The sequence below is a fragment of the Aspergillus candidus genome (genome assembly GCF_002847045.1).
Source record: "Aspergillus candidus strain CBS 102.13 unplaced genomic scaffold BDW47scaffold_27, whole genome shotgun sequence".
NCBI lineage: Eukaryota > Fungi > Ascomycota > Eurotiomycetes > Eurotiales > Aspergillaceae > Aspergillus > Aspergillus candidus.
The window spans coordinates 329,533-354,445 of record NW_020194032.1 but is presented as its reverse complement, the minus strand read 5'-3'; the positions used below and the strand labels follow the sequence as shown (position 1 = coordinate 354,445).

General features: G+C 52.3%; 11 protein-coding genes across 11 annotated transcripts; 2 read left to right on the top strand and 9 right to left on the bottom strand.

Moving 5' to 3' along the window:
- Nucleotides 1-1,334: 1,334 nt before the first annotated feature.
- BDW47DRAFT_107110 (uncharacterized protein) lies at nt 1,335-2,033 on the bottom strand. Its single transcript, XM_024812924.1, has one exon. The coding sequence runs from the start codon at nt 1,969-1,971 to the stop codon at nt 1,678-1,680; it is 294 nt and encodes a 97-aa protein (XP_024671486.1). The 5' UTR covers nt 1,972-2,033; the 3' UTR covers nt 1,335-1,677.
- Nucleotides 2,034-3,672: 1,639 nt separating this feature from the next.
- On the bottom strand, nt 3,673-7,437 carry BDW47DRAFT_107109 (nucleoporin Nup84/Nup107 family protein). Its single transcript, XM_024812923.1, has 6 exons — nt 7,340-7,437; nt 7,054-7,264; nt 4,947-7,004; nt 4,564-4,894; nt 4,389-4,513; nt 3,673-4,322 (listed from the first exon to the last, which is right to left on the bottom strand). The coding sequence occupies exons 1-6, from the start codon at nt 7,400-7,402 to the stop codon at nt 3,988-3,990; spliced, it is 3,123 nt and encodes a 1,040-aa protein (XP_024671485.1). The 5' UTR covers nt 7,403-7,437; the 3' UTR covers nt 3,673-3,987.
- Nucleotides 7,438-7,642: 205 nt separating this feature from the next.
- BDW47DRAFT_107106 (uncharacterized protein) lies at nt 7,643-8,687 on the bottom strand. The gene is made up of 4 exons (XM_024812922.1): nt 8,381-8,687; nt 8,282-8,329; nt 8,196-8,208; nt 7,643-8,103 (listed from the first exon to the last, which is right to left on the bottom strand). Exons 1-4 carry the CDS (start codon nt 8,381-8,383, stop codon nt 7,931-7,933), a joined length of 237 nt encoding a protein of 78 aa, XP_024671484.1. The 5' UTR covers nt 8,384-8,687; the 3' UTR covers nt 7,643-7,930.
- BDW47DRAFT_107104 (SUMO family protein SMT3) lies at nt 8,672-9,768 on the top strand. Its single transcript, XM_024812921.1, has 3 exons — nt 8,672-8,797; nt 8,905-9,173; nt 9,322-9,768. The coding sequence occupies exons 2-3, from the start codon at nt 8,952-8,954 to the stop codon at nt 9,376-9,378; spliced, it is 279 nt and encodes a 92-aa protein (XP_024671483.1). The 5' UTR covers nt 8,672-8,797; nt 8,905-8,951; the 3' UTR covers nt 9,379-9,768.
- On the bottom strand, nt 9,754-11,343 carry BDW47DRAFT_107103 (uncharacterized protein). The gene is made up of 2 exons (XM_024812920.1): nt 11,236-11,343; nt 9,754-11,168 (listed from the first exon to the last, which is right to left on the bottom strand). Exon 2 carries the CDS (start codon nt 10,815-10,817, stop codon nt 10,098-10,100), a length of 720 nt encoding a protein of 239 aa, XP_024671482.1. The 5' UTR covers nt 10,818-11,168; nt 11,236-11,343; the 3' UTR covers nt 9,754-10,097.
- A 288-nt stretch (nt 11,344-11,631) lies between these two features.
- BDW47DRAFT_126393 (adenylyl-sulfate kinase) lies at nt 11,632-12,325 on the top strand (the record flags this gene model as incomplete). Its single annotated transcript, XM_024816545.1, has 2 exons — nt 11,632-11,639; nt 11,698-12,325. 2 exons carry the CDS (start codon nt 11,632-11,634, stop codon nt 12,323-12,325), a joined length of 636 nt encoding a protein of 211 aa, XP_024671481.1.
- A 172-nt stretch (nt 12,326-12,497) lies between these two features.
- BDW47DRAFT_107101 (H(+)-transporting V1 sector ATPase subunit C) lies at nt 12,498-14,101 on the bottom strand. Its single transcript, XM_024812919.1, has 5 exons — nt 13,684-14,101; nt 13,509-13,603; nt 13,356-13,447; nt 12,812-13,304; nt 12,498-12,761 (listed from the first exon to the last, which is right to left on the bottom strand). Exons 1-5 carry the CDS (start codon nt 13,982-13,984, stop codon nt 12,570-12,572), a joined length of 1,173 nt encoding a protein of 390 aa, XP_024671480.1. The 5' UTR covers nt 13,985-14,101; the 3' UTR covers nt 12,498-12,569.
- A 206-nt stretch (nt 14,102-14,307) lies between these two features.
- BDW47DRAFT_38451 (PaaI family thioesterase) lies at nt 14,308-15,337 on the bottom strand. Its single transcript, XM_024818878.1, has 2 exons — nt 14,561-15,337; nt 14,308-14,502 (listed from the first exon to the last, which is right to left on the bottom strand). Exons 1-2 carry the CDS (start codon nt 15,155-15,157, stop codon nt 14,470-14,472), a joined length of 630 nt encoding a protein of 209 aa, XP_024671479.1. The 5' UTR covers nt 15,158-15,337; the 3' UTR covers nt 14,308-14,469.
- Nucleotides 15,338-16,038: 701 nt separating this feature from the next.
- On the bottom strand, nt 16,039-18,020 carry BDW47DRAFT_118079 (putative MFS multidrug transporter; the record flags this gene model as incomplete). Its single annotated transcript, XM_024815162.1, has 6 exons — nt 16,039-16,657; nt 16,753-17,002; nt 17,056-17,185; nt 17,251-17,664; nt 17,735-17,898; nt 17,963-18,020. The coding sequence occupies 6 exons, from the start codon at nt 18,018-18,020 to the stop codon at nt 16,039-16,041; spliced, it is 1,635 nt and encodes a 544-aa protein (XP_024671478.1).
- A 704-nt stretch (nt 18,021-18,724) lies between these two features.
- On the bottom strand, nt 18,725-21,827 carry BDW47DRAFT_38386 (Zn(II)2Cys6 transcription factor). The gene is made up of 8 exons (XM_024818876.1): nt 21,447-21,827; nt 21,078-21,393; nt 20,738-21,023; nt 20,579-20,673; nt 19,944-20,524; nt 19,772-19,891; nt 19,436-19,714; nt 18,725-19,379 (listed from the first exon to the last, which is right to left on the bottom strand). The coding sequence occupies exons 2-8, from the start codon at nt 21,362-21,364 to the stop codon at nt 18,823-18,825; spliced, it is 2,205 nt and encodes a 734-aa protein (XP_024671477.1). The 5' UTR covers nt 21,365-21,393; nt 21,447-21,827; the 3' UTR covers nt 18,725-18,822.
- BDW47DRAFT_38385 (putative neutral amino acid permease) lies at nt 21,828-24,319 on the bottom strand. Its single transcript, XM_024818875.1, has 5 exons — nt 23,754-24,319; nt 23,544-23,686; nt 23,361-23,487; nt 22,381-23,304; nt 21,828-22,319 (listed from the first exon to the last, which is right to left on the bottom strand). Exons 1-5 carry the CDS (start codon nt 23,982-23,984, stop codon nt 22,239-22,241), a joined length of 1,506 nt encoding a protein of 501 aa, XP_024671476.1. The 5' UTR covers nt 23,985-24,319; the 3' UTR covers nt 21,828-22,238.
- Between the last annotated feature and the right edge of the window lie 594 nt (nt 24,320-24,913).

The following is a 24,913-nucleotide window of genomic DNA, read 5'->3' as shown; positions in this document are numbered from 1 at the left end:
AAAAGGAGGTAGGTCTAGCGAGGGCGGAGAAGAAAGGAGGAGGAAGGGATATGGATATCAATAAGAATGCAGCCCCGGAAGGAGCAGGTCAAGTACACCTTGCCGCTTTATCAAATCGAGAGGCGGGGTGGGGGGATAAAGGGAGGGGCCACAGCAATCATTCCAGAGCAAACGGCGGCGATGCACGATTGGGAGGAATGTCGCGCTCGATATCCTGTACAGACTCTTGTGAGGATTAGATCACCAATCTTCTTGTCCATGAAGAAGTGTTTAGCGGAAACACGCGCGAGGTTGGCGGAGAATGAAAGGCCCCATCGATGGGAGCGAGTGCCGTCCAGGTCGGTGTTTGATTTATCAGACGTCACGAAATGCAGAGCGTCTGAGATAGCTGGGTCAAATTGGGGCCGGGGAAGGGAAACGACCGAGAAATGCTCCGGGGACCCTGAATCGATGCAACGGAGGAAACCAGCTACCAGGACGCGATTCCGGTCCGCGTGAGGAGAGAGTGGTACGGCCAACAGTGATGATGATGCCAATTCTGGAACACAAGGCACCTAAAACATGTTAGCCCTGACGGCCATGATTGGAAGCCGACGGAGGTCTCGAGAGGGAAGATGACGATCTCTCCATCTGGCAAGTGGAGTGAGGCATGTATGAAGCGTGAGGGAGAACGGAAGAGGACCAACTCACCCAATCATATGACGTGTTCCATACGGACTGAGGGGGAATCGATTGGGGGAAATAAGGGAGGGGAAGAGAAAAGAGAAGAGAGAGAGAGAGAGAGAGTGAGTGAGGGTTACTCGGACAGGAAGTAGGTCAGTCTAAGTTGAAGATCTCGACTCAATCACGAAAGTTAAACTAGTGGATGGGATTTCTTTAGTCTTCCCGTTTCTGCCGGAGTCGGTATTCTATGACGGTTGCGTCTGTATTATTGATACCGACATATCCAGGTCCTCTGTCTGGTTTAGAGAATATATAGAAATCCACGGTAAATTCTAAGCCAATCCAAATCAAACCATTCACAGCCGCAGTTGATGTACCACGTTGAGTATCACCGATTGCCTGCGGGGGGTTTTGAAGGAGCTGCAAGGTCTCCTTGCAGACCATACCTGGAATCGGTATAGATGATACACCGAAGCGTTATGGAACGTTCCATGGATTCATAGCTCTGATCTAGTAGGGAGTATACGAAGGGGAAAGGAGTATCTACAGACTCATGTCTGTCTGGTGTAGGTATTATCATGGGTTGATTCTATTAATCTGTATCATTTATGAGTATTGATTTTACTGGTTTTATATGGTATTATTATATGATCTGGTTTGCTTCCAGGGTTGACATGGAGCTGGGACCTGCAGAGCTCGGGGATGCTGCAACCTCACTCGTCATTCCCGCTTTGCACTGCCTCATTCTGGGACCCTCCTTTTTTTGCTTCCTGTGATGATTCAGATTTTTCCATCCTATTTCTCAATATTGTTCAATCTGTCAATCCAATTTTGCCTCTTTGTTGGTCACGCCCAGTGAAACCACTTAATATCAAATAATCCTGGAAAATACCCCCCCCTACGTAATGACCAGCTAATGGAAAGAATTCTCTTCCCTGTTTCCTCACCAACCCTATCATTCTTCCATGTCCTCCCCAAGTGAAGCCCCGACACTCAAACGGGCCTCAACAACCTCTAGTACCCAATCCAGGGCTCTCTCTTTGGGTATCCGTCCACAGAGTCTGGTGTTGTTCTGCTGTCAAATCGGGCGAATGAACCGTCCAACCTGGAACCTCGTAAACACTTCATCTCTCCAACTATAAATCCTACCAATTCGCTTCTGCAGTCCAATGAAGAACGGTCAAGTGGATATCTCGACCAAAAGAGAAAGAGACTGCCACCGAGACCAGGACAGGGTTGTTGTGCATGGAGGGACAGAGTTATGTAAATTGCGATCCCCGAGGACTTGGCAAAGGGGCGGTGCTCCATCCGGTTTTGGCTTTGGGGTCTGGCCGTTATTCATCTATTCATCCATCTGGCCGGAAGAGAAAACCTAGACCATACGATGCTACAACCATATTGACGGAGAATCGGACATCCCTTGTCTATTCTACCACTCCGAATAAGCCAGTGTCTCGAAACGTGTACTCTATACCGGAGTAAAATGTGCGGACAATCCAGAGTTATGCCGTCTTCAGTAATTAATATCGCATGTACCGTCCCCACTGATCATCGTTTTCTAATTTTCATTTGTTTATCTTCTATTTTATATTTTCTACACCATATACAAGTCCATCCTGTACCATGTGCATGACCTCACCTCATGCGCTGTGGCTTACTTCTGCTACCGGTCACAACATCAATAATCAATATCACAATTCATCTTCTACCTCTTCCTATTTAGCTACACACGCAGGGACCATCATCCCTCCTACCTACGGGGTACAAAAAAGGGAAAAAGGAATCAAAATCCTATGTAGATCATCTGTCGCCATCCGAGCAAAAGACTCCCTCCAACGCAGCGTGTAACAACCCTAACCCTACTCACCATGGATACTCCCAACACAGTGGCAAGACCCTCCAAACACAACTAATATCTACCCAACAAAGCAGTGTGAGTAACAGTGGCTGGACCATGCTCCCAACGAAGGAGAGCTGAGCTCCAGTCAGCGTTGGCGTCCCAGCCAAGCGGTCAACTAGGACAGCTCACAAGGGAAGTATAACCCATCGACGACTATCAAGTGCGTATATGGATGAGTAGAATGCGCTCACCGACACTCAACCCATACGACTCGCCACTTGTGATGATACAGCGTATACGGGAGTAATTGATTGACACATCGTCATGGCCTGATAGATTTGATTAATCAAGAAGGGTCATCACTCCATGTAATGCTAGTCATCATGCCACAACCTGGCCTAGACTAGACAACTGTCCGGCTCACTACGGATACGTTCTATACATCTATCTACCTTACCTAGGACCTGACTGGGGCGGCTGTACTCATCGATCCTGTCATTACCACCGATCAAACTTTGATATTCATTCATCGGATATACAAACCAATTCCACAGTTCTATGACTCAATACCTACAAGCCACAGATAAACACAAGTACAGAGTAATTAAGTCTCATTAAGTAGCCACCGACTCCAAAATCAATTCGACTTCACACCCGTCCCCAGAATCCACTGAAAGTAGTGTCTACAACGCAACAAGTTAGGTTACTATTCACGAATACTCAACAATTGTAACCAGCCACCCCACTATCATCAAACTACCAAATCCATAAAAACAATATCATACTACCCAATACCTATCAACCCATCTATCTAGCCACCCTCGTAAAGAAGTCCCTACCTCGGTATTGTACCTTCCAGCCAGCCAACCCGCCACCCAGCCAGCCATACCTACCTACCTACCTAGGTACTAAGTTGTGCCACGCCAATAATCCCTCCACTGCCCAGACTAGTCCCCGAACCCCGTCAGTCTATTGAACACTGCCACCTTCTCCTTCTCTCATACCCTGGCTGATACTGTCTAACTTGCCACATGATCATCCATATTCATGTTGGGGATTTGTTTCTGTTTCTCAAGGGAGGGATTATTCGGGTACTCCTCGCGTATACATATCGTACACACCTATGACAGTGGCGAGATCAATTCTGCAAGATACTATTCTAATGATAATGATAATCCATTGTTTGTCAATGCGTGGAGCTCTCAAACGCCCCCTGCCCTTCCTTTCCCTCTTCCCAGTAAATAAATAAACTAATACTATCGATATCAGCACGTCCAAACCGGATATGCGTGTTTTGATGGTGCCGGGGATTGAAATATGACAATCTATCGAAACAGACAATAGATAATGGCAATTAAAAGACAACAAGGGGATAAAGCATCAAAAGGAAAGTATAGGGGAAAAAAAAAGTAAAAATAAGAAATGATCAGAGACAAGACTCAAAACTTGGCTAATGTACATTTCCCACTCACTCACTCACTATTTCACTCCTCCCCCCCGTCCTCATTCTCCGATATCTGCACATTCCAGATCCCCAGGGACTCGCCCCCCAATAGCCTCTTTCCCGGCTGGGCACCTGTGTTCACCATGGCTTTGCTAGAGAGCGCCAACGCGTCGACCAGCTCTGCCATCCGTTGCGATTCCACGAAGCTGCGCGTGAGGTACTCGTTCTCGGAGACCTGCATCGCTAGGTTCATGCACTGCACGAGGATTTCGCTGCTTAGGATGTGTCCCGAGTAGTACAGGGCGCTGTGGTAGTCGAGGAAGACTTCAGGGATGTAGGTCGTTCGGATTTCGTCGAGCTCGGCTTGCTCTGCGTCTGTTGGGTGAGGAGGAGCTTGCGTTAGTGTTGAGTTGGATGGGTTTGGAGAGTGAGGCTGCGTACCGTTCTCGCCGACGATTAGCCAGTCGTCGAGCATGGAGTCGATGTGCATGCCGATCTCGTCCAGTGCATCTTGCAGCTCGCCTCGAAGGTCTTTGATTGCGCCGGAGTCTCGTCGGTGCTTGGGTCTGTGTTCAAAGGTTAGTGTGTTATTCACGGTACTGTAGACATGACATACTTGTCGGTTTTGTCGCACACATAGGCAAAGTGCTCCAGCGCATCGAGTGCCAGGATCAACTGCTCCAGGTCAAGCATGCCTTGGGCCTGTTGCACCAGGAGGTTCGTGTTCGTCTGGTCGCCAGGCGGCGCCCCGTTCGTCGAGGACCGATTGCGCTTGTGAGACCCCAGCATCCTCGCCTTGGTCGGGCTGGTCGGCTCGGGCGAGAGTGGCTCGGCCTCGTCCTCGACCACCGGAAATTCGGTCAGGTCGAATCCAAACGATTCCTGCGATATATCAGACAGTCGCATGCGTCGGCTGAGCTCGCGGGCCGCCGAGAGTTTGCCGGTAACTGTAGAATCCTGTTAGTAGTGAACCAAATGACCTGCCCAGGCAGCACGTACTGTAGAAATTCCGGTAGAGCAGAGCACCAAGATGGCAGATCCGTCCCCATTGTCCATCTACGTATCGAAGCCATTCGAGACTGCGGATGAGGCGCTCGTCTCCGCTGGAAATCTCAGTGCCGATGAAATCTTTCTTCACCGGTACTAATTCACGGGTGCCGTCCTTGCGACGGACCACCTTGGGGTAGCCTCGGAGGGTACGTGAGTGGTCAACCGAAGAGACACTCGAGCTGATCCACCGCCACTGGTCTTGCAGCACGGCCTCGACATCGATGCGGTATTTCTTCATCAGTCGGACTTGCTGCATTCTTTCTGCCGGATCCAGGATGTCGATCAACACCTGTCCCAGAACCGAGTGCGCCTGGGCCGTTGGTAAGATCGATGCATACAGAGGGATCATGTCGTAGATCCCCGCATCCTCCAGGTCGGCGATGTACCCCATCACGTTGACCGACACCAGTTCCACAAAATGGGAGTCCGAACGGACAAAGCCCAACGCGCTGGCGAGAATGTAGAGATGGGAGGCGATCCGCAATGCGTCGCGGTCCTCGGCGGCAATCAGCAGGGAGTCGTCGAGAGCGGCTGACGGCAGCTCGGGGATGAAGGTGTCGGCTGGTGCTCGGCTGTTTGCCAGGTGCGAGACGGCCTTGGCTAACGAATGGAAGAAAGAATCGTACCCCTTGCCCAGGATGGCAGCCTGGATGGTGCGGTATGGGTTGCGGGCCTCGACCCCGATGCGTTGGTTGCCCCTAGTGTATTGGACGAATTTGTTGAAATCGGCATATCCAGCTGCCTCAGGCACAAATGCCACTGGGGTCGTAGGCGAGTGGCTGAGCTTCCGCTGCAGCTGTGTGCAGAACCCCCGGTAGCGCGACAGAACGACGCTGTTGAAGTAGACGTAGAGGTAGTCGTCCCAGCTCTGACAAACCTTGAAGGCCGCCTCGGTTTCGCCGCAGAGCAAGCCATACACAGCCCGCTCGAAATCTTCGTTGTTGGGGTTCCGCGCGAGGGCGGAGCAGGCCGCCCGCCAGGCTTCTTGGGACCGGCAGTTCATCATTCGGGTGGTTCCGTCGTCGACGGGGGTGCGCTCCTCGTGGACATGTTTGTCGACACTGGAGCCGCAGAGGCTGACTGCTCGCCAGCATTCTAGACGCTCCCGGGACCACTCCCGGATCTTCGTCCAGTCTTCCCCTTGTCGCAACATCTTCCAGCAAGTCATCCACGTGGCACGCTCGTAGAACTGGTCCTGCTTCTGAAGACCCTGCTTCTGGCGAACGACGGCGTCGGGGTCCAGCTGCGTGATCAACGGTTGCGATTTCTCCGTGCTCAGAAGCGAGGCGGTGATGCTCGGATCGTTCGGCTCGAGGGGTTGGGGCCAGGCTCGTAGTCGCTTGTGCCCCTTGATCGTTTCTTTCGTATACAGCCAGCCGTTCGTCCACAGGTTCTGCCCGCGCTCGGCTTGTGTCTCCAATTCATGGATGACCGAGTCGATATCCAGCACTGCCGATCGCGAGGTCCGTTCGAGCCACTTCATCGCTATGACACATTCCATCGCATAGTGGTCGGCTTCCAGAAACCTTTCCCAAACTTCGCGATCCGACGAGTATCGGTGTAACTTCTGAAAGGCGGTCTCCTGGGCCTGCTTCGACCTCGCGCGAGACGGGGGGTCGCCGATGCTGATGAGGTTGAGAAGAAGCTGCCAGGTGTTCGCCTCCAGTTGCAGTCGTTGGAGCTCCTCGTCCGTTTTGGGATCCCGCGCCGGTGACCCGTTGCTCAGGCTGGTGCTCCACCCCATCTTCGCCCGTTTCAGGGTATCCTGCTTCGTGATGTCGTTGATGGCGTCTTGCGCGAAAGTCTGGTAGCTCTTGACGAGTTGGTAGGCGGCCTGGTAGTTCTGGAAGTCGTCGGAGCGACTGCCCTGCTGCTTGAAGCGGTCTAACTTTTCGGCAAAGGCTTCGATTTGGCGCGTTACCCGGTCCGCGGTGCGACGAAGGGGATGTAAAGCTTGTTGGGCGCCCGCCGACGTAAACAACTGTGGTGTCTCCATATCATAGCCATCTGCAAGCGGTCAGCCTTGGATGGATCCCCGAGTGTGTAGTATACATACTGTGACCATTTGGGACGGTGCCTAGATCCAACGGCGACTCGCTGCCATCCATGGGTGCATCGTCTTCCGATACCTCCTCTCCTTCGTCTTCTTCCATCTCCTCGTCGTCGTCGAAGTCCTGTTGGTCATCCTCCATGGACTGATCTTCATCGTCATCGTCATCATCGATCTGAATTATATCCGTATTGTCGGGGACATTCCTAGGTAGAGGCTGGAGGCAGGCATCAAGTTAGCGAGGGCACCGCGGGAGCAACGAGAAAGCAGCGGTAAAACCATGACGACATACATTAAACGAGGCAAAGGGAGAAGGGTTCGGCTTCGCGCCCGCTGAGCGAGGTAAAGGAGCCATACGCGCGTGAGGAAACGTCTCCTGGGAAGCGTGTCTGGCAAGATACTGTTCGAGGAGGAGAGGAACTTCTTTTCTGTTGCTGCTCCGACCTGGCCGGGGCGTGTTTTGGCGGCGCCGGGCGGACTAGCTCCCAAAGCAGACTAGCGCGCACCAACACACGGGTCTATAAAACCCTTCTCCCTCTCGCTTTTCTTTCCTCTTCTTTTCTTCTTTTTCTTCTTCAATGTCAATTAGGCAATCATTAGAGTCTCGGAACGATCGTTTTCTCTATCTTCGTTCAGGTCAAAACGGCCTCTCAGCGTGCTCAAGATTGTCTTAGAGCAGTCATGGCAGTTCTTCAATTAGTCTAGCTCTCTCTATATGGGAGTTCAGACTGCAAGGGAATTGGCACATCTATTTTCTACGGATTTTGATGATTGATGAGTACCACACAACAGTTGCTCTAGTCACTTCTATTCAGTAATTACACAGCTATATACAGAGGCTTGTCGACTGCAGGTATAATCAGGGAGAAAAAGAGAAAACTCTTCAGTTCCCTTGGGCTCGTTGCTTCATCTTCAGTCGAAGTAGACTGGCTTTGGGACAGCTTGGGGTCTGGCCGTGGTCTCCACGCTCCTGGTAGAAAGCATTGCAGCACTCGTACAGGGCATCAATTTGTGCCTGGCATTTGTCTTCGTTGAACGAGTTTTTCGTTAAGCAGGCTGTGTGCGGTCAGTGATAGCCTGAGGCAGTGATAACCTGGGTCAATTATTGCCTGAGGCAGTAATAGACCAAGGCAGTGATGGTGTCGAACCTTGGATGGCACACTGGATTCTGTTAGAATACAGCATAAAAATCACAGAAAAAAAAAAAAAAAAAGAAAAAAATAGAAAGACATACAGCTCGTGGATGACAAGGCGGGTCAAACGCAATATCTTCTTTCAAACCCTAGAGTTGGACTGTTATCTCCGGTCAATTCCATAGTGGCTGGATTCTTACCATGACGCAATAAGAGACAAGAGAGGTAAATGTGGGAGGACAGTTCCAATTGAAGGGGGATCAAACAGAAACAGATAAAGTAAGTGACAGGAACTGGAGTTGGTCTACCTGACACAGTTCTATACAAAAAAGGTCAGAAAGTGAATGTAGTGAATGTAGATTGTCTCAGCATTGAATGAAGCATCTCTTGTTCTCCATGCAAGAGAAGAAAGAGAGAAGCTGGACCTGCGCCGCAAAAACAGATTCTCCGCCGCTCTTCACTGGTGGGGGTTCATTCGCCGCCTTCCCAACCCAACACCGTATATTCATCTTTCGACATTCACTTCTTCTGTTCCTTTCTCTTGATTCTCTTCTCTGCAAACCTCATATTCCTTCAAGATATATCACTTTGACAGCGCTCATCAGCCAGTTCAACCAGTACGTATACCCAATTCTGGACCCTCCCTCCCTCCCGTGGCTTCATGTTTGCGACAGCCACCATACTTCACTTCTAACAGCAAGACTGACATCCTCCATCATCGCAGCAGACCTCTCATCAAACCACCTTCGATCTACCTCTCCATCCCTCGAAATGGCGGACTCCGATAACGTTCCCGGAGAAGCCCCCGCGCCGGTCGAGCACCTGAACATCAAGGTCACGGACAACAACAACGAAGTCTTCTTCAAGATCAAGCGGTCCACGCAGCTCAAGAAGTTGATGGACGCGTTCTGCGATAGACAGGGCAAGCAGATGTCGACCGTCCGCTTCCTCTTCGACGGGACTCGCGTACGACCTGAAGATACCCCCGATACGGTACGTCTATCTCTGCCTAGGTTTCCAGCTGGCCGCGCTCTATGTCTCTCTCCCCGCACGCGCGAGATACGCGCATACTTCATCGATCCCCAGACATATCGTCCATCCCACATCTCTGGACCGCTGAAACTGACCTCTTATCCTACAGCTCGAAATGGCCGACGGCGATACCCTCGAAGTCCACCAGGAGCAAATCGGCGGGTAGAAAACAGAAAGCGAAAACGAGAAACGAACGAAAGAAAGAAAGAAAGACAAGACGTCACGACATCAGAACCGTTGGTTTCTGGAGTTCAATTCTTGAATAAATTGCGTTGATTCCTCCCGTCGTGTGTCTGTCTTGTGCTGCTCGTCTCTACTATCGTCACCTTGTTTTTTATTTTCTCCTTTTGATGTCCCTTAACCTTACGATTTCCAGTCCAATCTTTTTTTATTCTTATTTTCTTTCCCCTGCCGCATATGAGATCAGGCGCACGGGTGTACCTACAGCGGTAAATAGGTGGAGAAAGAGAGACGAGCACTACACTACTTGGCCATACGAAGTAGCTGTGAACAGGCAAATAGTTATGAATTGAACTTCCATTATCAATCTACATACATTCAGTATCACTTTTCATTCTTTATATCCGGCCAACCGTATATCAAAATCATCTAGGTATAGACCGATATAATACGAGTAGAACCTATTGTACAGGCTGAGTTTAAGCTATAAGACAAGAGACACAATGTAAATAGAATGATAGGCGGAGAAATGCAAACAAGAAGATAACAAGACTAGTCCATATACAAAAAAAAGACAAACATCCACACGATGCTGAACCCAACGAAATCAGACAGCCTCCCTAACATGAAGCAGTACCAGAACCAATGATATCAAAATCACTCAAAACATCCCATCAATCGAACAGAAAAAAGACAAAAGAAAAATCAAGCATCCCAAACAGCAGCCTTCGCCCTCTCCTCCTCCTCCCGGACCTTCTCAGCCGCCTCCTTCTCCCGATTCCGCCGTCTAATCTCCTGCTCTTTGACGGAGCGGTCGTAAGCCCGCTGTTCCTCCGTCCGCTTGGGAGCCCGAATGCCCAATGCCCCTGCGATCAATCGCCCGGCTACAGCTGTTTGCTTCTCCGGTCTGCGCGCGGTGGCATTTCCTCCTTCTCTCCCTCCCCTTTCTCCAGTAGTAGTGGTGTAAGGAGGAGCAGCAGAAGTGGGCGTAGGTGTCCTGGACGCGGACGAAACCGGGGAATCCGAACCCGAGCGGGGTGGCGAGGTCGCGGACCAAGACGCCGAAGGAGCGGTGGTGGGATTGGAGATTTGCGGGGAGATGGGCGTCGGCGGGGGATCGAGCGGTCCTTCGGCGCTGACGCTTAGAGAAGGGGAGAGGATATCGGAGGGAGCGGCGGAGGACGGGTCAGCTTCGACGTCTGAGGAGGGAGTGGAGGAGTCGAGTTCGTCTTCCCAGGAGTCGGCGATGTGGTTTTGCTGGTCGTTGTTTTTAGACTTGGTGTGGTTCTTTTTGGCGGCTTCTTTGACGAGGGAGGTGGTTTGGACTGTTGGGCGGGGGATGTCTTTTGCTGCTGGGGAGCTGCGGCCGATGGAGAGTTGGCGGAGGGAGGATTGGAGTTCTGCGGTGGGGATTGGGGTAGACATTATGATTATTGATATTGTTATTGTTATTGTTATTTTTTTTTTTTGTGGTTGATGTTTATGGATGATGGATTGAAGCAGTGGGGATGTCAGAGGTATAAGAGGAGGGACGTATAAGAAGAACTGAGTATAGAATAAATGTAGGCGGGGTTATCGGCCGGAGAGACGGAGTGTACTAGGTAGGAGGGAGTGGAACTGGGCCAGAATCTGGACCGGTCTTTGAAAGGACCCAATATAGAACACCGCGTGGTGGTGCTCGGTGCAGGATGGACTGTGGAGGGAGGAAGGATCGGCCGTCGGACAGACCACGAATCTCGGTGGATAAACAGATATAAATAGTGAGGGGATGAAATACTGGAATGAATGGCGTCAAATCGTGGATCCGGATGGGGGATGATTGGTGATGAATCAGCGGACCAACCTGGAATAACTTTTGGATTTGTTGGATTTGTTGAATTTGTTGGATTTGTTGGATTTGCTTGGAAGGGTGTCCGAATTTGGGCCGATCTATCGTGATATTGGGATGAACTATATAGGTAGAGAGATATGAAGTATAGTTACATGAATAGTATGTAGTTTTAAACAGAGTAGAAATAGTATATGGTAATATATGTCAGAAGTAGTCTGTTAATCCTGTTCCACATATAGTGTACTCCCAGGAATAGGGTAGAATAATACTAAGAAACTCCCCGCGACAGCCCCGCTTGTTTCAGCCGTCCGCCCTCCTCCCGCCACAATTCTCCTTTTTCCCTCATTCATCCTTCATACTCTTCCCCTCTCATACACTCTACACACACCTCCACAACACACCTTCAAAATGGCCACGTACGTTCAACCACAACCCCAAAAATATAATACATGCAATACTAACAAAATTAAACAGAAACATCACCTACCACGCCAGCGCCCTCACCCGCGCCGAGCGCAGCACCCTCCGCAACCAACGCGGCCTCACAATCTGGCTGACCGGCCTCTCCGCCTCGGGCAAGTCCACCATCGCCGTCGAACTCGAGCACCAGCTGCTCCGCGAGCGCGGCGTCTCCGCCTACCGCCTCGACGGCGACAACGTGCGCTTCGGCCTCAACAAAGACCTCGGCTTCAGCGAGAAGGACCGCAACGAGAACATCCGCCGCATCGCCGAGGTCGCTAAGCTCTTCGCCGACAGCGCCTCCATCGCGATCACTTCCTTCATCTCGCCTTACAAGGCGGACCGTGACACCGCGCGCGCTCTGCACGAGGTCCCCACCCCTGGGGAGGATACGGGACTGCCGTTTGTGGAGGTCTACGTTGATGTCCCTGTGGAGGTTGCTGAGCAGCGGGATCCCAAGGGGCTGTACAAGAAGGCCCGCGAGGGTGTGATCAAGGAGTTCACGGGCATTTCGGCGCCTTATGAGGCGCCTGATCGCGCGGAGGTGCATATCAAGAATCATGAGTTGCCCGTGCAGGATGCTGTGAAGCAGATTATCGAGTATCTTGATTCGAAGGGGTACTTGCCGCCTAAGAAGGAGTAGATCTCTTTCTTTTTTTATTGTCTGTTTCTTTTGATTTTTACACTTTTTTACACTTGTCTTTTTCATGTATAGATGTCGTCTTGATAGATGGAGGTTTGGTGCAGGATTTTACTATATACCTTGTCTCTGTACATACTGCCTATCTATGGCCCAGTTCATCATACTTATATATCAGTGCTGTAAATCATGCATACGCTGTCAATTGTGGTATCAACCCACCAACACCACCCCCCTGTTTGGCTGCCTAGTTGAATGCAAACTCATAATACACATACGCAGTGTATTCCGCATGCCCCTCGCCTCCCGCAGACATCTCATGCGGGTCGTCTCGCTTGACCCGTCCCTTCTTGTCCCGCCCGAACGCATTCCCCGCCAGGTACGAGTACTTCTCGTCCATGTTGTGCTTGGCCTTGTCCGCCTGCTTCGCATTGGGTGTCTACCACTGTTAGCCATCACCCGCCCCCCACCATCTAAGGAAAGACATACCCGGATAATAGTGCACACGAAATCCAGCGGCAACCCATACCGCAGCACGGTCTCAACAAACACCCGCAGCACCAACACGTGCATCCAGACCATGACCGCATCGCTCCACGCGGTCCGGCCCAGCTGCAGCGTCTCACCCCAGAGCTTGCGCTCGTCGCCGCCCACGCGCTCCACCTCCCGCCGCTCCTCCTCCTTGCCGCCTTCGACGTACTTGAACTCCCGCGGGATCCACTTGTGCTCGCGCGCCCGGTGCACAAACTCCGCGCTGTGCTTCTTGAACGTCGTCACCGCGTACAGCGTGAAGTCGTTGTCGGAGGCGACCAGCGTCGCTGACCGCGGCACCACCATCGGCGCTACGGTTTCGTACGTCTTCAGGAACTCCTTGACTTGCTGGGCGGGCACGGCCACCAGGTGCGACTCGATGTACTCGGAATCTCGGATGAGGGAGCGGGGGTCGACGACGGACGCGAGGGATTTGGTCGAGAGATTGCCGCTGATCAGTCAGTTACAACGCCAAGTAGACAAAAGGAGGGGTCTTGCTCACGTCTGTTTCCGCTGCAGCGATGAGAGCGTATTCTTCACCTGGTTATATTGGGAGTATTTCGACCGGATATCGTTATCGATACTCGCTGCTTCCTGTGCCCTGTTAGATAGACAATAGGTACTCCTCCTCCGCCCCCAAAGAGATCAAACTCACCCTCTGCAACAAATCAATCAACTCCTTCAGCGACTTATCCGCCCGATACTTAACCTTATTCCACGCAAACGTCCGCAGATACTGATCCACCGGCTCTGGATTTCCCAACATTAGCCAACCCCCTCCCTCTCCCAGGTCGAATAACAACCACCCAGCGGGTAAGTAAGAAACATACTATCATTAACAACCTTCGCCCTCTCAATCTGCGCCGCATCACCATCCAAAATATTCTTCAGCGCATCGCTGACCTTGGTCACGACAGCCTGGCAGCCCGCCTCGAGCTTGGCCAGCTCGTCAGCCTGCTGGACCAGGGCATCGAGGGTGCCGATCTTGAACTCGGGGATGGGGAAGGGCGCGACGGAGCCGTTGTCGGAGCCGACTGTGGCGGAGACGGCGTCGAGGGCGTCGTCGCGGTGGTGGGAGGGGGTGATGGAGGTGGGGAGGGAGACGAGGAGGTATTTGGTTGTTTTGGACATGGTGATTTGTTTCGAATGGTTGGGTGGAAGGGGATATGGGGGTTGCCGCGCTCAGGGGGCGGGCATAGGGTGTAGGGGTGTGATGTGAAGGTATATAAGGTGGGGAGCTGATGTGGTCGGAGTATACCTATGTCGGGGTGAGAGTTGCTATTCCGCTGTTGGAGCTGCGGCGGGAGGCGGACCCGCAGGCGGTCTGGATTCGGTGGCACTACCACTATTCCAGTCATTTAGTAGCTGCAACAGTTGAAATGTCCACTACGGAGTAGATGTGTCGGGAGATAAAAAAAAAAAAATAATGATGAAATATTTATAATGTGATGTATCTCTAACAAGTATGTACAGATAATAAGAATATCGTATCTTCACAGAATATATCCGTAGATCGTAGACCTATACAGCCATCTCTATCGTCAAGTCTAATCCAACGACGAATATGTATATCGGTCTCCAACATGAGACCTCGTGTAGCTCATCTATTCACAGAATCAATTGGCCATCTTGGAGAGAGCGGCCATAGCCTACACACCCAATAGTCAGTCGCAAAATTCAATCAAAAGGGAAAAGGAGAAAACCTACCGCAGCTTGCTTAGGCTCCACAAACAAAGCCTTCGCCTCCGCCAACACAACCGGCTCCTGCCCCTCTTCAGGGAGCGTCTCAATCCGGCCCTCCACCCAAGCCTTGCGGCCCTCAACCCTCACCGTCTCTGCCCGCAGAACGTGGTAGGTACCCGCCATCGCAGGCCGGCGGTAATCGATATTCAAGTTCGCCGTGACGCCGACCTGGTTCGGCAACGCCGGGAAACAGCAGCGGGCGAGGCCCTCATCCAGCAGTGTGGCCAGCAGGCCGCCGTGCACGATACCCGGGTGGCCTGAAACACTGGACCCCAGGTAGAAGATCGAGACGAGGCTCTTGCCACCCGCCTCGCAGAAGATGTAAGGCGGGACGGTGATGCCGTCGGGTCGCGCGAGCGTGCCTGCCGTGAGACTGCGCGCGCGCAGCTCCTCCGGGATCTTCAGGTGCGGGCGCGATTCCTTGAAGGCGGGGTCCTTCCGCAATGACTCTGCTAGTGGGTGGGTGCGGATGTGCTCGTCGACTTGTTGGGTGAAGTCGTCGACCGGGTGGAACCCATTGAGGGTGTCTTCGTCGGTGGGGACGACGGGGACTGTCATCATGCGCGAGACGGTCTTTTGCGTCTGGTAGGCTAGGCCGGCGGAGAAGGCGAGGACGGCGATCGAGGTGAAGCCGATGAAGCGGCGGAAACGGGATCGCGGTTTGGGTGTGGGAGGGGTTACGCTTGAGGCTGGTCAAGTGGCTGAGTGAGCACAGTGCTAGAACTACTCTTGGTAGAATAGGGAGGAAAGGAGAGGAGAAAGAAGCATCACCAACCGGAAGAGTATGATCTACGCGAAACGTTGAGCGGTTGAGCGAACCACGTCGAACCCGGAGCCACAAACCATTGAGATTTAGTCGTCGGTAGACAAGCCCTCGCAGTGGAGCCGGACCCAAACCCGGCGGAGGCTACACATCTGGAAACTAAGACTCGCGACGCCATGGCGACAGTGGACGCACGAGGCGAACGAAAAAAAGTCACCGGGCAGACGGGTCGGGTATAAGACTGAGGTGAGACGGTTCCAGACTCCGGGGGCGATTTGTCAACTTTCCAGTCGGGACGCTGGACGGAGAGGGAGAGACAAACGAAAGAAGACTAGCCAACCAGGTGCAAAGAATAGCAAACGAACGAGAGGCTACCTGGCGACGGCGGAGCCTTTCAAGTTGGAGATGGAGTCGGGGGGGCGAAGAGGATCCACGATTCTCCATGATCGGATTGTCTCTGTTTGATTGGCGGGGGCTGAACGGAACAAACCGAGGGACCTCGGCTGATGAGTCAGATATATGCATTATCGTTATGCAGTATATAGATAGAAATGGTGGGATATATAGACTCGCGTCTCATTACACATTACTATTGCATCCTATACCTCTATCTAGTCTATCAGTCAATCTATAGTCGTATCTCATAACGTCCGAACTTTCTCCCTCCAGGGTCATGAGCTCACACCTCCCTCACCCCCCCAAACCCCCCCACAATCCCCTTCATCTCCTCATCCTCCCTCAACAACCGTTGACAAAAGCGACTCCGCTTCCGTATCCACGGCCCAGCATAAAGAAACACCATCGGAATCGGAACACAAGCAACACTAATAAACCCCACCACAGAAGTCCCCCACTCCACCCCAAGCGACGCATACAGCGGGTCCGCCGCCAGCGGGAACAGCGCCCCCACGATGCTGCGCAGGATGACAGACGCGGCCAGCGCACTGGCCGAGTAGATGCGGTATGCGTCCGTGACGTACGTGAGCAGCGAGATGAAGATCGTCTGGTATCCGAGGCCGAAGAGAAGGCCTGAAAGAACGGGTGCCGTCCAGTGTACGCTGCGGTTCGCGGTCCATGCTAGCCAGAAGAGGCTGATTGTTAGGCAGGGCCCGGCGATACAGGAGAGTGGGAGGCGCTGCATTTCCGGGCTGGCGGTCCAGGGCTTGCCGCGCGCTTTGGCCTTTTCGTAGATTGTGTCGTAGTAGAAGGAGAATAGGCCTGAACAGACGGCGCCGATGCCCACTGTGGTTGTAAGTATTGGAGAGTAGATGGGTGAGGAATGATATGGGGAGGACGTACTGGGTATGTATGCGAGTGATGTGCTCTGTTCGTTGAAGTTGTAGGTTTCTATGATAGTCAGTGACTCGTTCCAGGGAACCAGTGCAAGAAGAACATACGCTGGAATATAATAGGATAAGCCTGAAAGTAGAAGAATATCAGGCTATATGCGAGAGCAATGTATATCGCACTGCATAGAACAATAGGCTCCGTGACCAGCATGGTGATAGGCCGGGTAAAGATCTGGACAAAGCTAGACTTGGCGTTGATAGCCTGCAACTGCTTCCTGGAGACATGGCACGTTGACCCGGACACTTTGTTCAGCCTCGCTGCTTGCTTCTTGAGTATGACCGGTGCGAACGTTTCTACACGTGAATGTTAGTCCAACGTAGATGGTATCTCGAGCAAGCATGCTCACCCGACATGAAGAGATGATAAAGCCAGCAGCAACCCGCCAGGATGACATCAATACGGAACGTCCAGCGCCAGCCGTACTGGACGGCGAACCCTGAAATGATCGGGCCAATAATCGGTCCAAAGCTGGATGCCTTTTTGCACGTTAGCTCGGAACAGACCTCCACCCGGCATAGTGTCCAATGCACGCACAACATACCGCCATATAAAAAGCCATAACCCTCCCCCTCGTCCTCTGATCACCAAACAAATCAGCATACAACCCCCCAACAACCGTCTGCGGCGCCGCGCCAGCAAGCCCACACATCAGTCGAAAAACAAGAAGCGACGGCCAGCTCGGCGCGAGGGCGCATGCCAGCGTCCCCAGTACAAAGGCCGTGAGCGTCCAAGATAGGACGGGCCTGCGTCCGATAGTCTCGCTCAGTGGACTAAAAACCAACGGGCCAACCACGTATCCAATTAGGAAAATTGCCGTGGGCAGCACGTTCTGGCCCTTGCCTTGGATGTGGAAATCTTCCATGATGGCCGGGACGCAGTTGCTGGGTAGGGAGGCGGAGATGCCGCTGTTCATGACGAGGAATATGGCTGCGAGGACCATGTATGACTTTTTGCCCTGTGTCGTGCGACGCACTCTATTAGTACATCTAATGATGGGTTGGTAAATTGGGGGGGATGTCACGCACTGTAGACCAGTTATTGGGGTTTTTCAAAGACCCGTCACTGAACTCGACCAGGACATGGCCGTCGCCTAATTCAATCAATTGATATCCATCATCATCGTCTGCCTGCGGACTCCCTTGCCCGGAGTGAAGGGAGGTAACCGATTCCCCACGGGGTGTATCGCAACCTATGTTGCAGTCAGTATGATAGCCGGCAGGCAGGGCAGACGGGAGTATATAGATCGCACATACCCGGCGAAACAGGCACAACCGACGAGAGCGCATCACCAACTTTCTTCTCCGAAGCCATACTGTCCACCTAAAAAGAATATCTCTGGATGAAGTAAGTCCTTGAGACGATTGCAACTTTCGAATGAACATTCCCTAATGTCCTATGTTCTATCTTCCTGAACCGATCCCCAAACGACCAGCATACCAGCCGCGCGTTATATAGCCCTGCAAACGGCAAGTGGGGGGCCCATGAACCGACCACATCGAGTCATAATGATAATCATAGCTATGAAAATCCTTTCCTGCAGGAATCTCCAAGATACTCAGCGGAAAATTCTGACGTCGCAGGAATGCCCGCACACGAGTGGCTGTCAAGGCCCTCAATTCGCGCCGACATGGGGGAAATGACCGGGGCCGGTCCGGCGCCGGTTGTTCAACGCAGACTACATCACGGCTCCGGTTGTCGATCTGGTCGAGACCGACCTTACGTAGCTAGTTTCACACCGTGCGAACACTGACGGCGTTCTTGGGATTGGTGTTCTTGGGCACCGACAAGGTGCATGTGTCTTTTGACCTGCGTCAAGCGGACTGGCTATTGGACCGTGCGTCCGAGTCGGACCTAGACTTAGGAAGGAGTCACGATAACGCAGGTAAACAGTTGATCTGTCAGGTTTTGAGCTACACATGTGTCAGGGGACGATGCCTTTTTTGCGCTGTTTATCTTCATTATGATGTATGCTTTGTATGTGTGGATTATCGGGATCAGCCGCTGTATCCGAGCTTCTCTCCATCTGTCATGCGTATAGATAGCATGATAGGTAAAAAGCCAGAAATACCTTATCACTCTGCCCTTCCCCAAATGTCCAAACAAGTCGGTCATATCACTGAGGCATACCCGGCATAACGGGCAAAAAATCAAAAATATCATTCTGCTCCTCCTCAAACAACCCAAACGAATCCGCAATCGAATTCGACAACGTCCAGTTCGGGAACTCCACTGTCCCCGGCAAGCCCTGCACGGGAGTTCGGAGAGGAGGAATAGCCCTGTCATTCGTTGGGTTGCTCGTGGTGTCTTTGTCGGTCTGCGCGATAGTGGGTCCCGTTGTCATAGGGCCCTGGCAGTCTACTGGTGGTGGGTCCCGAGGAGGAGCAGCGGCAGCAGGAGGAGGAGGGGGGAGGTTCATTAGGGATATGTCTGGTTCTCTGGCGCCGGATGATTCCTGGCCAACGCATTGGTCTGATATGTCTGTGCTGTCGGGCTGAAGACACTGGTTGGAGATGAGGGCTCGTGCGTATGTTACGAAAAGGGAGACCGCGCGGTGGATGTCTGGGTAAGGGGGCTGCTTTAGGTAGTCGCAGATTTTTTCTGCTTTTTCTAGGAGCTGGGGTTGGTCAATTAGGGAGGGGCGCCAGCGGGCGATTCGGAGTGCGAATGTTGCTGCAATGAACCATCAGTCTGATTCTGGTCAGGTTCGAGAAGCTAGGTTTACTCACTGACAAAGGCAACTGTTAGAGCTGGATATGTTGGCGCCCATGGGAATTGATAGCGGTAGGATGTCTCCATGATCCAAAAGGATAGTTGGTCCATGATTGTGGTCACGAGCGATGGCCACAGATTCGTAGCTCCTGGGCCATTTCCCATTTCTCCTGAGTCAGGGCCAGACTGTAATTTCTGGATCCGAGCTAAGGAAGAGCACAAGACGAATATCTTGGCATAGTTTAGCATGAGCTTGAGGCTGCAGCGCTGGAAGGCTCTCGCGTGGAATCCATTACCTAGATTGATCACGCGTTAGTCTGTAAAAGTGTGTCGTGAGTCAAGGGACGGCTCACTATCGTGGAGTTCATCCCACGTCGTCCACCACGTTTGCAGCCTCGTCATGATCGCCGGTAGATGCGTCGCGACAATGTCCTGAATCGTCATTGAATTCTCAATGATCACACGAAATTGCCCTAGAATGAGTCAGTTCGCGGTCTACTGTAAGTATCAAAGAGGTAAACCAACCACGCAGCTGATGAATCTCTATAATAGACACTGTCCGCATATCACACGGAAGCGACAGCGGATACTCCAGAAACTTGCGCAACTTAGCAACATTCACCTCCGCAATACGAGACTTGCGCCCCGTGCCCGACGCAACGTCCAGCTCCAGCGTAAAACTGATCAACCACGTCCTCGTCTGCCACACCAGCTTGCGATCCTCCATCGTTGCCGACAGAGAGCTCCGCGGGACGTTCTCCTGCGAGAGCAACCGGTCTAGGGACTTCTCGAGTCCTGAGTCCAACGCAGTGCGCAAGATCAGGGCCGTGGAGAACCACGTCTTTTCAGAGTACGCTGCGAGTAGCACCATGCCCTGCACCGTCTCTACCTTGGTCGGGCGCTCGAAAAAGCTATCCTCCGCCAGGCGCTGCGCTTCGTCTTGGAGGACGCGCTGTAGGTGCGTGTCGCTGCGCATTTCCACTGCGGAGCGACTGGCTAGGTACATGATCACTGAGAAGCAGAAGAGGGATCGCGAGCGGATGGAGTCGAAGGTGTCGCGGATGGGGTCGAATAGAGGTAGGAAGTTCTTGCTTCCGCCCATGAATCTACAACATAAATTATACCTGGATGATTGTGAAGGACATTGGGAGTCTACATACCTCTCGTACATCACTCGCGCACGCTCTTCGCTAATTATACCTCGAGCGATGACGTCGCTGTCCAGATCGGTCCTGGACAAGTTTTCCATGAAAATCTGCAGAATTTAGCAAACACCAACAACCCGTTATCAAACCAGGCCGGGGTGGGACTAAACGGACATTACTGGACCCTAGAAGATTAACCGACATCGAGTGCACAACAGACACCGGCGCCATCATATCGCTGGGGTTCAGCTGCTGGGATTCAGGACCGGGCTGGTCGGTCGTCGTCGTCTGGGACGGTGGGAGCTCATCCACCCCGTCCATGGGAGTCGTCTCTACACCAACGTCTCGCCCAGAAACCGGAGAATAGTCCATCTCTCTCGACGAAGGCGTCCGAGAGTGACTCTGCTGCTGCTGCTGCTGCTGCTGCTGTTCCCAGGGCAAACTAGCTATCCGCTGTCGCCTGGAAGTAGTTTCAGTAGGAATTAATTCCGTCGTACAGTTGAGATTCACTCACCGTGTCTGCGAATTCGCAGCAGTAGCAGCCCTCTGGCGTCCACTACGCCGTGTTCCGTCTTCATTTTCGATAGTATCAAGGATACAGTCTCGGCCGGTAGAGCGGCATCGCGAACACGGTAGCTGATGGCGTGCGTCGCAGCGCATCTTCTGCTTTCTGCAGTGGCGGCATGCTTTGAAGAACCGAGGCGGGACTTTGGGAGATGGGAAGCGTAGCTCGGGGTTTCTTTCACTCATGGTGATGTTGGTGCATGCTTGTCTGGTGGGTTTAAGGTTTATAGTGTTCATAGGATGTGTACTGAGGTCATCCACGCGTACTAGAACAGCGGGGGTTAGTTAGGTACTAACGCCTTGAGTCATCGCCACTAACCGGCTTAGGCTCTGGCTCTGGGAACCCTAACTGTGTATTCAGCGAATTATATACGACAGGATTCAGATGCTCACATGTGGATAGAAAGATGACTGCTGTTGCTGCTTTTCGTCCTCCGAAACAAGGGGGTCGAAAATCTGCAGAAGCACGTTCAAGCGCAGCTTCTGACCGGTTGGAAATAGTATGTGCCACCCATCGTCTTCTTATCTTCTTCCCCTACAGCTATCCATCCTTCTCTTCTAGCCTCTCCATCCCTCTATCCCATGGACTAATCTCTAATCAGAAAACCTTCGATCTAAACATCTCTACATCGCTATGTGCAACGAGGGGTTATAGTCTAAAAGAGGCGTCTTCCCAAGAAGACCAGGGTAGTCTTCCGGACCAAGAGCATGGCATGCGTGGTCGACAGATGGGTCGGTTGCATTGGTTTTGGTCTCTCAAAGCGTGTTCGCCCTTTCGTGGTATTCATCACCATGGAAAGTAAAAGCTTACATCGCGGGGACCAACGGGTATATGGTATCCAATGGGACCCTCCCCACCTGGGTTGGGGAGGAGGGTTGCGGGCTGTGGTAAAAAGCACCGGTTACATAGAAAAGAACGCGCACACAGATCGTCGTATCTTGGACACGATCTTGAACAGGCGAACAGAATCTCCAGGGCGCCTCCGTCCGGTGGACGATCCACACCTCCATCAACCCATCCCGAACGTGGAAGGAGAATGGAACGCAAGATAAGAAACGATAACAAGACAGACAGAACAGAAAGAATAACATCACATCGTCAGGGGCATCATTACAAACCATTATCAGCACATGAGAAGGGGCCGCCGACAGTTCCTGCTCGGTAGTTCAGGATCACTGCCATCACGGAAGCCTGCAGAAGTCAGCATTAGCGTCTCTACCCTTGCACGATGAGCGGTGAAAAGGAAACTTACGTAGGTTCCGGGACCCAAGAAGAAAAACCCAACGCCAATTAAAAATACATTGACAATGAGACCGACCCAGCCGCGGATGCCACGCTTCCGGTAAAAGTCGGGTCCGTGATCGGCTCGTCTCATACGGATGTAAGCGACGCCCCAGAAGATGAAGCCGAAGAATGAATCGAACAGGGAGCTCATGATGGAGAGCAGGTCCGGGAAGAAAGGGATCACCTCGGCGATGACGAAGGCAAGTATCCACAGGACGGCCAGGATCCCCGTCCAGGTGGCCCATCCGATTACCGTATGATTGCCCTTGTGGCGGGTGCCATCGAAGATGCGGAAAAAGATGAAGCGGGCCGACACGGAGGCATACAGCACACCCAGAAAGATGAGGGTCGGTACCATGAAGGAGAAGGACACTTTCTTATATATCTCATTGCCCAGAGAGCCGAAGGCGGGGGTCGTCATGTACTGGTTTCCGGTGTACACATAGACGATGGATCCGACGAGGCTGAAAAGAATGATCTCCGCGATGGTGACGGCCGTGACGGACTTCCAGAAGTCCCGGGGCTCCTTCATCTCCGCAATAAAACTGGGGAGCGTGATTTGACCGATGAAGGTGTAGCTGATATTCAAAAAAGCATTGAGACCCTGAACGAAGGTCGTCCCAGGGGCGGGAAAGGCCAAGAAGACGGGAGGGCCATCCTTATCGTTGTAACGGGCTGGCTTGCCCTCGATGCCCGCGAAGATCATGGCCAGCAGCACGGAAATGAAGGTGAAAAATGCCGAGAAAGTGGCGATCTGGGACAGGGTGCTGAACGTCCGCGGCAGCGAACAGACCAGGGAGATGATGGCCGTCACCAGAGCAAAGATGATGGTGCAGGTTCCGTGACCAGTGACCGTATTGAACCACTCGGCGCCGACCAAGCAGTGCAATGCCTGTTTCAATTAACCTCCACGACAGAGAGAAAGAAGATAGTGTCGGGATACGGTACCTGAATGAAGGTATTGTTCAGCAAGAACATAATGGCGGTGAAATACCAAGCGATCTTCGAGTCCCAGAAGAGATACTGCCCAATGTCACACACGTCACGGACATCGGGGTGACGCAGGCAAAATCGCCTGATCGGAGGTCAATATCGAGTCTCACCACTATCCGACCACGGAGAGAGACGTACCAGATGATCAGGGACGTGTAGAGCACCACACCCGCGACAAAGACGGTCAAAATCAGCCCCGGCACCAACCCCAATATGGAATACGACCACGGGAACGACATCATGGCGAGGCAGATATATTCGGAAAACAGCAGCGCTGCAGTCTATCGGATCGATTAGCCAAAGTGATCCCATTTTATGTACAGATGAGCGATCTCGGATGATACACACCTTTTGCCAGCTACAGGTCCGGTATTTGATAGAGTTACCGGCCTCCAGCTCAATCTGACGGCCGACATCCCCGGACTCGGAATCGGAATTGATTGCACCCTGGGGGATCTGACTTTCGGGATCTAGCTTAGACTTGCACAGCGGCGGGTCACCATTCTCGGAGGCGGAGGAAGACAGGCGCTCCGAGGTATGAGAGCGCTGGTCTTCGCCCTTGGGTTCTGACGCCGCCATTTTAACGAGCGGACAAACCGCAGGTGGAAGGAGACGGTGGAGTACAAAAAGACAGAGACGTCGCAGACCGTCGGATGCATGTACTGCTTCTGATCTGTCGAGAAACGGCGAACAACAATGAGGTATGGAACCAGCTGGATATTAACTACTATCTTTATCGAGGAGAGGTCGACCAAATGAACGGCCTCTGTCGCTTTTTCGTTCTTCTTTTTGCCCTCTTAAATTGGCAGGGAGGTGGAATCCCAACGACGATAACGGGTGAGGGGACGGGGAGGAGGTAGACAGCGAAGCGACCCGGAGAGTTTCAGATGAAGTGATTTGGGTGAGAAGGGAAATCGTCAGAGAAAAGGAAAAGCAAAGAAAAAAGAAACCGGGAAAAAAGAAAAAACGAGATAATAATAATTCAAGGAACTAAGAATCAAAAGGATGGATCTCTGGACATTTAGCTCGAAACTAGTTGGGTACAATGAGAGCAGCGGATTGGCGACGCAGTTGCAGCGAGGGCCCCAGACCCCGGGCGTGGGAAGTGGATGGGCTGGATGGGCTGGATGGGCTGAGTCGGGGCGTCTTGGCTTACCGAGTGCAGAGAGAGACAAGACTCAAGCCAAGCGAGAGGCAAAAAAAGAGAAAACGCTTGTTTTGAGAGGAAGGAAAAGAGGAAAGAAAGAGGCGGATCTCGTCAAAGATCAAACTGGTTAAGTTGAGTGAAAGATGAATGGCTGAGTCAACAGGAAGACAATTATTAAATAAACATATTGATTTTTTTCCTTGATATATTAGGAGTATGAAGTCACTTAGTATTAGTCACTTAATAATTCTGTATTCTGATCGGGGTCTCCGATGAGGCCCTGAGGTATCTCACTGGCCTCAGGACGAGACTTACCCGATATGGCAGTCGCTGCTTTCGGATTCTCCCCAAGACGCAATCA